The 14,109-nt window shown below is 39.0% G+C and overlaps 1 protein-coding gene across 5 annotated transcripts in view; it reads left to right on the forward strand.

Moving 5' to 3' along the window:
* CCDC148 (coiled-coil domain containing 148) overlaps positions 1-13,234 on the forward strand; it is a 266,526-nt gene extending 253,292 nt beyond the window's left edge. For 4 of the 5 annotated variants that reach the window (XM_027130913.1, XM_027130922.1, XM_027130940.1 and 1 more), the window contains 3 exons: positions 6,867-6,984; positions 9,073-9,213; positions 12,944-13,229. In XM_027130913.1, the coding sequence (XP_026986714.1) occupies positions 6,867-6,984; positions 9,073-9,213; positions 12,944-13,090 (406 nt within the window). In that variant the 3' untranslated portion in view covers positions 13,091-13,229. Of the gene's footprint in view, positions 1-6,866; positions 6,985-9,072; positions 9,214-12,943 lie in introns of all 5 variants that reach the window. The other variant, XM_027130903.1, reaches the window with a different exon arrangement.
* The last annotated feature ends 875 nt before the right edge of the window (positions 13,235-14,109 follow it).

A 14,109-nucleotide genomic window follows, 5' to 3' on the forward strand; every position in this document is an offset into this window, starting at 1 on the left:
CTTAATTTACAATGTTGTGTTAGTTTCTGGTGTACACCAAAGTGATTCAGTCATACATATACATAAACATTCTTTTTCATATTCTTTTCCATTACGGTTTATCACAGGATATTGAATATAGTTCCCTGTGCTATACAGTAGGACCTTGTTGTTTATTCATTCTCTATATAATGGTTTGCATCTGCTAATCCCAATCTCCCAATCGAACACTCCCCCATCCTCACCCGTGCTTGGAAACCACAAGCCTGTTCTCTATGTCTGTGAGTCTCTTTCTGTTTCATAGATAAACAACATGTGGTATATATATATATATATATATATATATACAGTGGAATATGACATCACTTATATGTGGAATCTAAAATATGACACAAATTAAGGATTCTGCTCTTGAACGTCAGTAACATGAAAGCAGGAACTTCTAGTGTGGGTCAATCCTGAGGCATATAACTATTTAGCACATGCAACCGTAAATAAGAAACCCTATCTGGGTAGTAATTTGTATCTGGTTTTGTCTTGTTAACAGTAGGCAGGTAGAGTCCCTCTAATCAAAATATTTGTCTTTGCTGTAGTTCTCAAAGTGTGGTCCCCAGACCAGCAGAACCAGCATCACCTGGAAACTTCTTAGAACTGCAGATTTTCAGACCCGCCTCACTGCTTCTGGATCAGAAACTCTGGAGGCAATCAAGCAATCTGCACTTCAACAAGCCCTCCAGGTGATCCTGACATTAGCGCAAATTAGGGACCCAAGGGGCCAGGTGGTGCTGCACTCAGACCAGACTGCTCATTAGAATCACCTGGGTAACTTTTAACAAAATACCTATGCTGGAGCCCCCGAACCAGACTGTGATGTAATTACAGTGGTGTGGGGCCCTGGCATCAGAACTTTTTCTAAGTTCAGATAATTCCAATGATAGTCACAGTTGAGAACTGTCGCTTTAGAGCAATATAAGAAGGAGCTCTTTAATTTAGGACTCTGTGATAAATTCAAAAATAATTTATTAAAACAATTTAATGTATTTTACTAGAATGTTAATTTAAGCATGCTTATATAGAATAACCCACAAATAACGTAAGATTTAAGAGGGGGGATCTTGTCTGGTTTTTATTTTTCACTATTGTTATCCTGAGCACCTGGGGCAGTGCTTGGCACATAGTAAGTGCTCAAGTAACTCTGTTGACTAATTGAATTAATCAATTAAAGACTGGAGTTCCAATAGGAACTTGCCTTTACACGGCACAAAGGAACCAGTAAGCGCTCTGAGCCAGAAGAATAGTATCTTTTTCTGGGGCTGGCGTGAGTTCATCTCCTTGTGGTTCTGTGGGTTCTCTGTGAATCCTCTTTGTTCTTGTCCCATGCTGATCTGTACCAGGATGTCACTGCTTTGTATCAGGATTCACATTACATTTGCAGGAACTGGTCTCTGCTTAGGCCCTTAGCCAGAACACCCACTGAGTCGAGTCTCATCACCCGGATGGTTAGAGGCGCGATACCGGCACTGGTTATGTTATCTCCCTTCTTTTCTCTGGGCTGGCTTCTCCACCTCCTCTCCCCCAGACCTCCACCTTTGGACAGGTGCTGCCACCTGGCCTGCCTATGTTTTGATCTGCGCACTCTTCCCTGTTGGAGTTCCCTAGAGCTCACGGAGAGGTTCTCTTTGCTTGGTGGGCAAAACTTTCTGAGTGGGGTTTAAGCCAAAACGGGATTTCCCAGCAGGCAGAAACAGGTTCACCATGCTGCTGCTGCTGCTCAGACCCCTGTGGCAATAGCACCTCCAGTGTGTGCCTGTTAAAGATTTCTTGTTCAATGTTGAGTAAGCCACATCACCTAAAAATGAAGTAGCAGATTTGTTTAGAAACTGCCTCTAATTCAGTAGGGCAGATTACTTCCCTGAAACATTTTTGATGGGAGTTCCATACTGGTTAATCTAATTAAGATGTGTTGTTAATGCTGTTTTATTTACTGCATAAGTTTTAAAAAAAAAAACAAACAAAAACGGTAGAACCTCCCACTACCAGCAATTATTCTGAAGTCTTTTTTCCCCTCTTGTTTGCTGTAGCTTCCTTTTAGACTGAAGTTACCTGTGTCTCCAGATAGGAGGGAGGTCAAGATTTTGTGCTTAATATTTTGCCCAGTTCTTACTGAAGTTTCACTAAAGCAAAGGGAGGCTGTTACTGAAGTTCATGGTGTTTCCAAACCATTTGCATTTGTATACTCATCTCTTAGAGTGCAATACACACATAAATATTATCCAAAATTATACAAAAATTCTCCATTTCTACATGAAAGCTTCTTGTCCCTTCAACTACACTCAGGTCCAGAGGCTTAAACAAAATCCTTTTCAGATTATTGTTAATGCTGTGCCTGATTCTGCAGCAGCTGTTGCTTTTGAACAGTATGATGCTTCTCCTCCCCCAAGAGGAGTGGAAAAGGCCTCCTCTGCCGCACTCTCAACCTTCGTCAACTCAAGGAGCATAAAACAGACTGAGAGAAGAACCTAGGATTCCTGTTTGGGAATTCAGTGCAGAGCTTAAAGACTATTGAGTTTTGCCACTTCCTGACATTGACTTTCATAGCAACAGTTTAATTTGGAGAAAAGCTGCTACCTCAAATGGCTGAAGGTATTTATGTGGAAAATTTTCCAAATGATTGACTTTACTGTGTTGCTATTTTCTTTCCCCATGAATATGTGAGTATTTGGCTTTCTCCCAGGAGTTTTTCTGCATCACTTCTCTTTAGGCAAAGACATTTTTCTATCCAGACTGGGAAAAGAAAGATGTACCAAGAGCTTCCCCCTTTACAGTGAATTATTATTTGAGTTTAAACGATAACATCTCTAAGAATGAAGAATTTGAGTGTGTCTGTTTCCTGAAATCTTCCCTTGGCCAATCTTCATGGTAGTCAGAGTCATCTTGATCATCACTTTGGAGCCAATGCAACTGTGATCAGCTTCCTCCAGCACTGCCCTGCCTCTCTCCTCCCCGTTGGCATCAGTCTTACTGAAGGGGTTGTCTCTGCTCCCTCTTACTTCCTTATCTCCCGCTAATTCTTCAGCCACCTCTCTAATGCCGAGGTCGCCAATGGCTCCCTGTTATTTAATCCAATGATTATCTGATATTATAACTGATTTGTAGCATGTGACATTGCTGTTCCCATCTTCCTTTGCTTCTTTGCCACCATTTCTCCTCATTCTCTTAGTTTCCTCCTCTTCTGCCCCTTGCTTAAAAGTTGCTTCCTTGGGTTGTAGCAGAGTGGGGAAATTAAACTGATAATATCCCCCACCTTTTGAAAATACATTAAACTTCTAAATAGACGAATAAATATATATGTCTAGAATTGAAACTCTATGAGAGCCGGGTTGTTTTGTTTTAATCAGCATGGATCACCCACCCTAGAACGGTGCTTGGCACAGAATGGGCACCCAGCCAACGAATGAATGAATGATATAAAATTTATAAATACTGAAAATATATATAGAAAAGAAGGGAAAAAAGTTGTTTCCTTGGGAACCAATGCAAGGCCTGCCTCTCTTCTTACTCTACAGTCTCTTCCTGGCTGGTGCCATCTGTCCCTCGGACTCAATCTCATGCCATTGATAAAGATCGGCATCCACTGCTCCAGCCCAGATCTTACGACAGCAGATCTATGTCTAAACTGAACCTGATTCCTTCTCTTCCTGGTTTCTCTAAGTCCCCAGTTTTAGTGAGGGATGCCATTGTTCATCATGCAAGACAGAAACCTTAACTTCCTCTCCCGTCTTCCCATAAAAAACACTAACGATTCCTACTTATTCTATTTTCTACATAAATTTTAAATACATGTCTTCTCTCTAACTCCCACCAGCACCCCTCCCTCTGCCCTAATTCAGGAAACCATCAACTTGCATCTGGATAATTCTCTCTGGTCTTGCTTCCTTGCAATCCATCTTCCATATTATAGGAGAGAGCTTTCTGATCCCATTGCCCTGATCAAAGCCCTCATGCTTGCAAAGCCCCCGCCGTCTGGCCTCTCTTGCCTCCCCAGCCTCAGCTCTTGGCACTCCTCACCTTACATCTTTCATTTTTGGTCATTGCAAATATTTTTCAGTTCTTCAAAAGTACCGTGCTCTTCCACCTTCTGGGCCTTCATATTGCCATTTCTTTTTTTCTACCTAGAACATTCTTTCTATTCTCTCCCCATCTGGAGAGTTCCTGCTCCCTTTTTAGATCTGAAATTCAGACCACTTCCTGTTGGATGCTCCCCTGAATGCCCCAAGTCTGGCAAAGGTACCTCTCCCATGACCTCTGCCCCATTGTCCCATCAGAGCAAGAGTCCCCCTGTGTCATAATTGCCTGGGTCTTTGTATCGGCATTATATGGTCGCTTCTGTGAGGACAGGAGTGTGTCTCCTGTGTTGAAATCGTATCTCCAGTGCTTAGCACAGTGATGGATGCAGAGAGGTGCTCAAATTTTTGTTGAAGCAATGAGGGAGCCTCACAGTAAAGCATGAGCCAGCTTTCTTTACCACACAGCCTCAGATGCCTCACTCTGCAAGCTCTTCCTCACTAGTCAAGCTCCTCCAAATAAAACAACTATTACTTTCCCACAAAGCAGCCAAAACTTCGCTGCAGACAAAGCAACCTATACATCCAGAGGAAGAGAAACTTTTCAAAAGTTCTGAGAATTAACATATGGTAATTGTCAAATCCCAGGGTGTCTTTTAATTGAACCTTCACAGTAGTTCACTTAGCTTGTACTCAGTGCTTAAACTGAGTAGAACCTCATTAGGGAGGTTGTGTCATGCCTTAGTGAACGTGGAAGGAAAGAGAAATAGAGCTTTCCATGACAGGGAGGCGGCAAAGAAGGGGAGCAATCTGGTCTTCAGATTCTTTAATCCATGTAGCTGACTGTACTGACTCCTGAAATGGGAGATGATGGCGGAGGACAGCCACAGCCATCAGGCTGTGAGGCTAGGATCTTCCTTCCAAACCCCATTCTGGGTTTTGTCCTCGAAAAGCATCTGCTGCCTGCTTCCCTTCTCTCCTTTCCCAGAGCACCTTCTTCAGTGCCAGCCTCAGGAGCAACCTGATTTTAAAGAGGGTTTCCTCCCCGGGAGTAAATCATTGAGGGAACCATGTAACTACCAGGTTCAGCCCTCCAGTGCTTTTCTTGGCCTCTCTGTCACTGCTCATCCACTTTCTCTGTTCTAGCCACCATGAACCCTTTCCTGCTCAGGGCTGTGACGAGGTGGGGCAAGTGAGGCCCCCGGGGGTGCAAAACTGAAGAAGTCGCCCACTCTTGGATGCCAGCGCTGCACGTGCAGGAGCCTGAATACGAGTGCCTCCCTGGACTCATCCCCATTCCGGCTCCTGCTCTGTCCCACCTCGGCCACCGTGTCTCCTGGCCTCTGCAAATTCTAGTCCTCCAGACCCAGCTCAGTTGCTGCCTCCTCCAAAGAGCTCTTGCTGAAGCTCACCAGTCTCTCTCACAGCCCAGCAAGTAGTCATCGCACCTTCCTCTGAATTCTCAGTGGACCTTATTTATACCTCTCTGAAGACACTGTATACCTTGTTTAGTTCTTGGGCTTGTCTGTGTCTCTGTTAAACTACAAACTGTTTAAGAACAGTCGTTTTCTCAGTGTGCTTTCGATATCTAGCACAGGGTTTGGCACACATAAGTCAGTGAGGTGAGTGGGGTTGTCAGGAGAAGAGAGAAGAGCATAGTGGGTAGTTGCGTGGAGGCGAGAGGGTGAGGAGTAGGCATGGGCCCTGGGGCCAGTCTGCCTGGGTTTGACCTCAGGCTCTGCCATTTACTGGGTGTGAGAGCTTGGACAATTTACGTCACTTGTCTATGCCTCCATTTCTTTATCTTTAAAATGGGATCAATAGTGATACCCTAACGTGGGATCAATAGAGGTACCCCAACATGTGATGTCTAATTGAGCTAAAAGAGGTAAAGCCCTTAGCACAAGACTTGGTGCCTAGTGAACACCTCAGTAAATGTCGGGATTCAGAATAAAAAAGGGTCTAGCGAAGGGAATCCATGGAAAATGCAGGTGTGCGCGCTAAGGGTAAAGCACATTTGTGACTGATGCCATAGAGGAAGTTAAATCTAAACCGTTTATGATAGAAGACAGAGGCAACGGCCACCTACTCCCTCGAGAACCCAGGTGCCTACTGTTTTTGAAATGACAAATCTTATCTCTACAAAGAAGATGGTTAGGGAGGCTGCCTGAAAAAGCAGCCGAGGAGACCCAAATGAACCTGGGAGTATTAAAACAGATATTTAAATATGCCGTTTTAATATCTGCTGTTAAGGGGGATGGAAACAGAATGCTAAGGGAAAGTCATGTTTTTGCTGCCATCTACAGTCAAAGTGCAGTTTTCAAAGTTTCTTAACACACACACACACACACACACACACACACACACACACACACACATAGTTATGAATAACAGTATAGAGTTTGGTTTAAAGTCTAGTAATTGAGATACTTTGGGCATATTATTCTAGTATTTTATTTACCAGTGTTTCTAAAATTATGTATATTTAATCAGTAATATAGCCTTTTTAACATCTCAAATTGTGTTAGAACTTATCAGATGACATTTCATACAAAGATTTTAATGAAGAAAGAGATAGATTTGATTTTACCCCATGTCTTCCTGCCCCATGACCTGCAGTTCTATGATTGTTATTAGAATTATTATAAATTGTATTTTATACAAGCATCCTTTATTGTTTTGATATGAGAAATCAACCAAAAGCAAGTAAAAACAGTATGACAGTGATGTCACTTATGAGTTGCCTTCTGTCCCTATGCACCCATCCACGTAATCTCCATTATCATGATGTTTTCCTAACTTTCCTGTGCATTATTTTTAAAGGGTTAAATATAGACGAGAATTATTGGAAAAGCGTTTGATGGAGAAAAAAGAAGTGACCCTTCAAGAAGCACTTGAAGAAGCAGAGAGAGAGAAGCGAATAGAAGCCCTGAGGAAACAGGTGTTTTTAATTTGGAAAATTTCATGGGTGGTTTAAAAAAATGTTTCTAAGTGCTCTTAATAACATTATTACTAGGGCTTAGTTCATGACATCTGCTATATAAAATGTAACTTTCCCAAATTGGGACACTGGTCTTCATTGCTGGGAGCAATTAGATTTATGTTGAACCATTTCCAGTTTCTTAGTGTATTAAAAGAATTTTATCAGCACCTTTAAAATAGCTCTCCCAAGATTTAAATGCATCCATATTACCTCTAGTTTATAAGCTGAATAGTATCCATGTACAGCAGTGAAACTCTGCATCTAGCCGAAGGATTTTACTCTCCTCGAAAAAATGTGGTGGAGATTGAGCAAGATAATCCTCCCTAGGGTAGGAACCTCTGTTTGGAAACATCCCACAGTCAACAAACAGGTTAAAAACCACTTTATAAAAATACTGTTTTTGTGGAGAAATAAAAGTCTCCCATTGCTTTGGCTCGTAAAAGTAGGCAAAAGTTCCGAAGGTAGTAGTCGGCAAGAGCAAGAATTTAAGACCTTGGGAAATGTAATAAAATAGTTCTACTTGGTAATTTTTCATAGTTTTTAACCTGAAAGTGATTAGCTCAACTCACAAGCTCTAAAGTCTTCATTGACACCATTTCCCAGCTGATAGGAAATGACTGTCTGGTTTCTCTTCTCTGTCAGTGAAGGCAGTATAGAATCTTGGGTAAGAACTTGGCCTCTGGTGTCCTTCAAAACTGGTACAACCTGGTTCACTACTTACTGACAGAGAAAACTTAGGTCTTTTAACCTCCCTAAGCTTCATTTCTTCCTCTGAAAAATGGGAATCATAATAATAGTACCTACTTCACAAGTTTGTAGTAATGTGCATTCACATTACTCTTCTAAATGCTTTTAGCTTTTAGGTTTTACCTCATTTAATCTCTACCACAACCCTATGATGTAGGAATTATTATTATTCCTACTTCATAGAAAACTGAGGAGGCCCAGAGGTTCCCCAAAGTCACATAGCTAGTAAATGTCAAACTGGATTCAAACCAAGGAAGTCTAGTTAAATGAAATATTTAGTAAAGAGGAAGTGTAAATGCATACAACTATTATATCATCTTTTATAAAATAGATTATAGAAATATATTCCTATACTTTGAATTTAAGTCCTGGTCATCTTAGATTCAACAAAATTTAAATTATTCAATCATTAGCAAATAGTGATATACCATGGTCTTCAGGAGACAAAACTTAATGTCACTCTTACTAAACACATTCTTGTTCAAAATATAATTTTGATAACTACAGAGTCCATATGATTAGGATTCTTTCCATCTGTGAGCCCTTTGAAAGAGGAAATATCTGTGCCCGTTATCTGTAATCAGTGTTTAGAACTACAGTAAAAGACATTTTGGCTAGGAAACCTATAATAATTAAAGTATGTTCAACCCCCAGTTATGTCATTACAATTTCTAAATGGCATTAAAAATGCCATTTTCTTAATGCTAATTCTTGACTTTAGGAATTAACAGGCAGATGTTATTAATGGTGCATATAATTTACAAAATTAGTGGCTTCTTTTCATTAGGATACAGGTTTGAACAATTTCAATTATCATAAAGGACAAGGGCATTTGGGTTGAAACGACTCTGCAGTTTTTCACTGGAAGGGGAAACAATGGTTTTTAACAGTCCCTGGAAATCTAGTTGCCTGGTACAATGAAAACTCACCCGTCTTGCTGAATAATGCCAACACACATGACTTTACCCATAAATGACATGCTCTAGATTCAGCTTAATCAGATTAAACTTTCTAGAAAGCTTCATGGGGTTGTTACCATGGCCATAGATTGCTAGTGGTTAAAAATTAATGTTTTCTACTTTTGGTTACTTTCAAGGTGGTTGAATATGTGGGTTTTCTATATAAAATTTCCCTTGACTTTGGATGAAAAAGAAATTTTTATCTAAATTTAATCATAACTGTAATTATGTAATCTTTAATAAAATTTCTTGACTTTAATGGACATTATCATTAATAATGTTGCCCAGCAGCATTTTGCTTGTATCTTGTTCCAAGTAGCCATGCTTTTTCTTCTTTTAGGTTGCTATTGTCGCTCAATTTGATCCTGTTAGAATGATGTCAGACACAATGGCATCAAAAGCGAGGATGGGTATTGGAATCGAAGAAGAATTTATTCTTCAAAAGCCACTCTTCACACTGAATACATATAATGAACAGCAGGTAATTATGGAAATTAGCACGATTGATGCAAAAGCCATGATGATAAGAATTGTAGAAGTGTGTTTTGGGTTACAAATTATTTTCAATATTTACATTTAAATGCCATCCATATTAGCATAATTTTTATTTCTAAATGAGAGCACATAATTACTGAACAATTCTTAATATAAAATAGTTGATAGGTGACCATAGAACAAAACACTTTATGTAAAAATGTCATTGAAAATTATTTTAATCTAAAAAATTTTATAAAATTTTAAAGTTGTGTTAATACTGTATTTTGTTTAAATATTTATCATATTCAGAATTGTTAATGCATAACATAAACCCTATTAAAGAAACAACTAATGATACTGATAAGACAAAGCAGAGGGAAGCTTTCTGAAATTAAAATGAACAGAAAATAATGTATCAGAGCTAATGATGAAACATTTGCTGTGGGAAAAGGTATTAAGAGGTTATTTAACTGTTTCTAGGAACTTCTGAATCATTTTAATCTGTTTCTATAGCTGAGAAAGGATTTTTTAAAAAATTTTTTTAGATGGATGGATGGAAGAGGAGCCAGGACATATGAATGAATGGATATCACTGAAGTTAAGGGAGAAAGTAGTTGTTAACTTTACAAATCTAAGAAAAGCTAAATGCTTATTTAATTATTTAAAAAGCAGGAAACTTCATCCATTCACTCACTGACAAATAAATCGAGTGTGCCTCATTTATGTGCTGCATACTTTGCTAGGGAATAAAAAGATGAACAATACACATATTAATCGGGCAAATATTTATGGAACATATACTGTATCTGGCACTGAGCCTGGTGCCAGGGCTGCATCCTGAGCAAGATAAACTTGTCCTGTGTGGAGGAAGTGAGCAGGGGAGTTGCATTGGGAAGGAAAGTAGCATGCGTGGGAATAACTCCACTAGGGTGAGATTGCCTCTGGCTAAGGGCTGCAGCTCAAGAGGAAGGGAATGAACGGGCAGCCCTGAATGGGAAGTCAGAGAAATGGAAAAGGGGAAACTAAGCTCCATCTTAGTTGAGGAATTTTGGCAGCAGTGACAGAATTCGTTCCAGATAATTTAAGTTAAAAACAAACAACAGCAAAACTGGATTGGGGAGAGGGGTGGGTGTAGGGAGAGGGATTAATTAGAAAATGCACAGGTATCTCCAGAATCCAAAGCAGGGAGGGCAGTTGGGCTTACAAAGAATTGAAGTCAGAAGCTGAAAAGCTTTCAGGTACCTGGGCTGAGGAAATAAGTGCTTCACCAAGCAGAAGAGGGTGACCCTTACCGGTATGTGTTCAGTGTAAGGTACATGGTAAGGGTGGGTGCTGGGGGATGAGACTGGAGACATAAATTCCGGTCAGACTGTGAAAAGTATAGTAGATCTTACTTGCTAAGACTTTTGACCTTTATCCTGTGAGCAGAGGTGAGACTTTGAAGCAGGTGAATTATATAATCAGCTTTATGTTATAGCAATGTGTCCTGAATGGAAAATTGGTGGAGGTGGAGTCAGGTCCTTTGAAGATGGTGGAGCTCTCATAGAAGTGGCATGGAGTGGGGGGAGGGTGGCCTGGCAGGGGCATGGATGGCTCTGGCTGAGAAGAGGAGGGGGATAATGAGTGAGGGTGATTCTAAACTAGGCAGTGAGTGATATTGAGAAGAGCCTGCATTTTGGATTGAAATCCACATCCACAATTTACTGGCTGTGTGAACTTGTGTAAGCTATTAACATCTTCATGTCTTGTTTACTTCATCTGTAAAACAATTAGTAAGGTTCTTGTGAGGATTAGTATAATAAATGTCAATTGCCTAGAATATTGTCTGGCACTTAGTAATAATTCAGTAAATTATAATCATTAGGTGGTGCTGCCATTAACCATATAAGAATTCAGAAGGAAAAGCAGACTTAGGGAGAGAGCATTTATTTTGTTCATATCAGGTTTAGGTTGAAGATGTCTAATACGCACTTACAGGAAACTGATGGGCTTCATCTGGGTAGGAGAATTGGGGAAATGGAAGTCAGTATGTGAGGGAGATCTTCATTTCACTTGATACGTATTGAAAAAAACAGAATTATGAAAACATTTTAAAACTCACAGTTCTGGAGCTGGGGGGAAAAACGGTGAATCCTGGAGATAATGAGGACGTCAACAGCACACAGGTGGAGCATGAATGCTTCAAAGTGGATGAGAGTGACCAGGGAGACTCTTTTGGAGCAAAAGAGGAGAAACCTAGGTCTAAGGCTCAAATACGTTGCTTTTCAGACACAAATCTCAGTGTTATTCCTGACATATGCATCGTTGCCCCTAGTCCCTGTATTGATCAGTTGCCAAGTTCTATTGATTCTTCCCTTCATAGTGTTTTGGACAGTTCTCTCTTCCTTGCTACCAGCCAATTTTAGGCATTTATTATTTCATGTCTAGATAATTGTAGTCGATTCTTAAGCACTCTCCCTGCTTCCGTCTCTTCTTTCTCTGCCACCTTAATTTATCCTGAACTTGTAATCAGATGCATCTTATTATGCAACAGCAATGATTATATTAGTTCCATGCTGAAAACAGAAACACGACCTCAGTAGCTCCCCAGACTCCTTGGCATAGCCTTCAAGCCTTTAAAATTCAAGTCCCAGTCTTAGAAGTGTCCTTTTTCAGTGTTCCCCAATGGTACCAAGTACTCTACCAAGATTACCCCGATCCCAACTTAACCTATTTCGTCTCTGAGTTTGCATGTGCCTTTCTTTCTTGATCTCTCTTCCTCCCCCAGCCCCATCCCCAGCTTTATAGACGAGTAAGTTGAACTTTAAAGTTAGCTCAAGTGGTCCTCCTTGCCTGAGACTATCCTAGTCTCATTGGCACCAGGAGATGTCTCTCCGTATTCTACTACTCTTGGAGCATCTGTCACATGTTGCCACGGACTGTAGTTACCTGTGTACATTTTTTTACCTCTGTTAGTGTAAGAGCTCCTTGAAGGAGGGGTTGCTTTCAATGGCTTATTATCCCATCCTCTAGGGAGACTTCAAGTTCATGTAAAATGTTTCATTAGCTGAAAGCCATACGTGGCCACCTTCTTATCATTGCAAACAGTGTCTGTTGACATTAATATTCATAGAAGGAGGAATAATGTCCAATCAGCTATAAATGAAAAGGGAAATTGAACTACTCATATATCTATACCCCTTAGAGTCAGATTGATGGAAGCATTTTCTAGTTCTGCTTGAAATAGAAATCTGGCCTTGGAAGAAAAGTTCTATTGATTTTGTTTTTCAAGTAGTGGCCATGTGTTTGAACTTAATTTACATATTTCCAAATGATGGAGAAATTAAAATGTCTGTTTAAAGACAGATTTACAAGGTTGTGGTTTAGGTTTATTTTAATCAATGGTTGTTTATATTTTATAATTACAGCTAACAATAAATAACAAATCAATGATCGTACTGAAAGCATCTTTTATTCCATCTTTTAATAATTTTAATGTTTTATTTTGACTAATCTAGTATACAGTATTCTGTACATCTTATGTTGGAAACCACTGATATACTGGAAAGTGATAATGTCAAAAAGTTTGTATATTTTCAGTAAGTTCAGAATATAGTCACTGTATACACAGAATTTACTGTCATCTAGTCATCTATCCAGTAAAAACAAATTACACGGCTTGGGGAAATACAGAACTAAATGATAAAATTTACTTCAATGAAATGCTATTTATTTAAATCATTTTATTTCTACAGATAATTTCTGACCCTAGACTTCGTTTTGAGTTAGCACTTCGAGAAGCTGGACTTCATAAAACATTTTATGCCAAGGAGATATTACCAAAAATCGGTCCTCAAAAACCTCCAAGAAAGGATACAGAGTCTACTGTATTCAAAATCTAGAGTTCATCCTCAAATCGCGTTATACATAAATAAGATTTTTCTTTGAATACATTTATATGGATAACAATACTACTTTCTAAAATTTTTTCAAATATCAGACATAGAAATCATAGCATCTGTTAAAAACAACTTTTTCTTTTATGATTCTTAGACTTTTATGCACTATTTCCAATATCTTTGTTATGTTTAATAGTACTAAATTCTCCAAAGACTATGGAACTTAATTATGACACATATGGGACATATATTATCATTTAGTAAATTGAATTTTGGAGGTTGCATTATGCCATAAAAAGAGCTCAAAATAACCATTTGCAAAAATTACAGTTTATGTTGCTACTACCTACTAATGTTCATTTCTGCTTGTTATTTCAGAATTTGAGTTTTTTAATTATGGAAATTTCATTATCATTAATACTTCTATTATTTCTCGATTATTATAAGAGGAGACTCAACCTTTCTCTAAATTTAGAAGCCAATTTGGTATACCATGTTTACTGCAAACCAATCATCCAAACAACTTGATTTTGCAAATTAGCCTGTAAGAATAAATTAGAAATAGTATTTCAAGCATAAGGATATCTGTTTTGGCTTGGAAAAATGTATTTGTATGGTTGTTTGGAAGGAATGTTTTAAAATTCAGAATGCTATCAAAATTTCCATGTTATCTATTAAATATCTAGATGATTTTATAGAACGGAAGTGTTTCAAATAAAACTCAAGCATAATTTTTTACTATTTCTAAACAATCACACAAATACAAGTAGCTGGTGATACACAGCAGGAGGTAGTGTCACTATTTTGAGAACCATGGAGTTGATACTTGTGGTTATGATGAAAATATTAGTTGAGGTTTGGGCAGCAGCCTAGATGCTGGCTATGCCCAGACTCAGACCTTATTAATTTTCTTTGTTTTTAAAAATAGTATTAATAATAGTTATTCATTGAGCACAAACTGTGCTCAGTACCCTATATGTACTTTACATATAATGTCTTACTTGACCATCATAACAACCTTA

Source organism: Aethalodelphis obliquidens, unplaced genomic scaffold (genome assembly GCF_003676395.1).
Source record: "Aethalodelphis obliquidens isolate GAN/ISIS:26980383/991018 unplaced genomic scaffold, ASM367639v1 scaffold2, whole genome shotgun sequence".
Classification (NCBI taxonomy): Eukaryota; Metazoa; Chordata; class Mammalia; order Artiodactyla; family Delphinidae; genus Aethalodelphis; species Aethalodelphis obliquidens.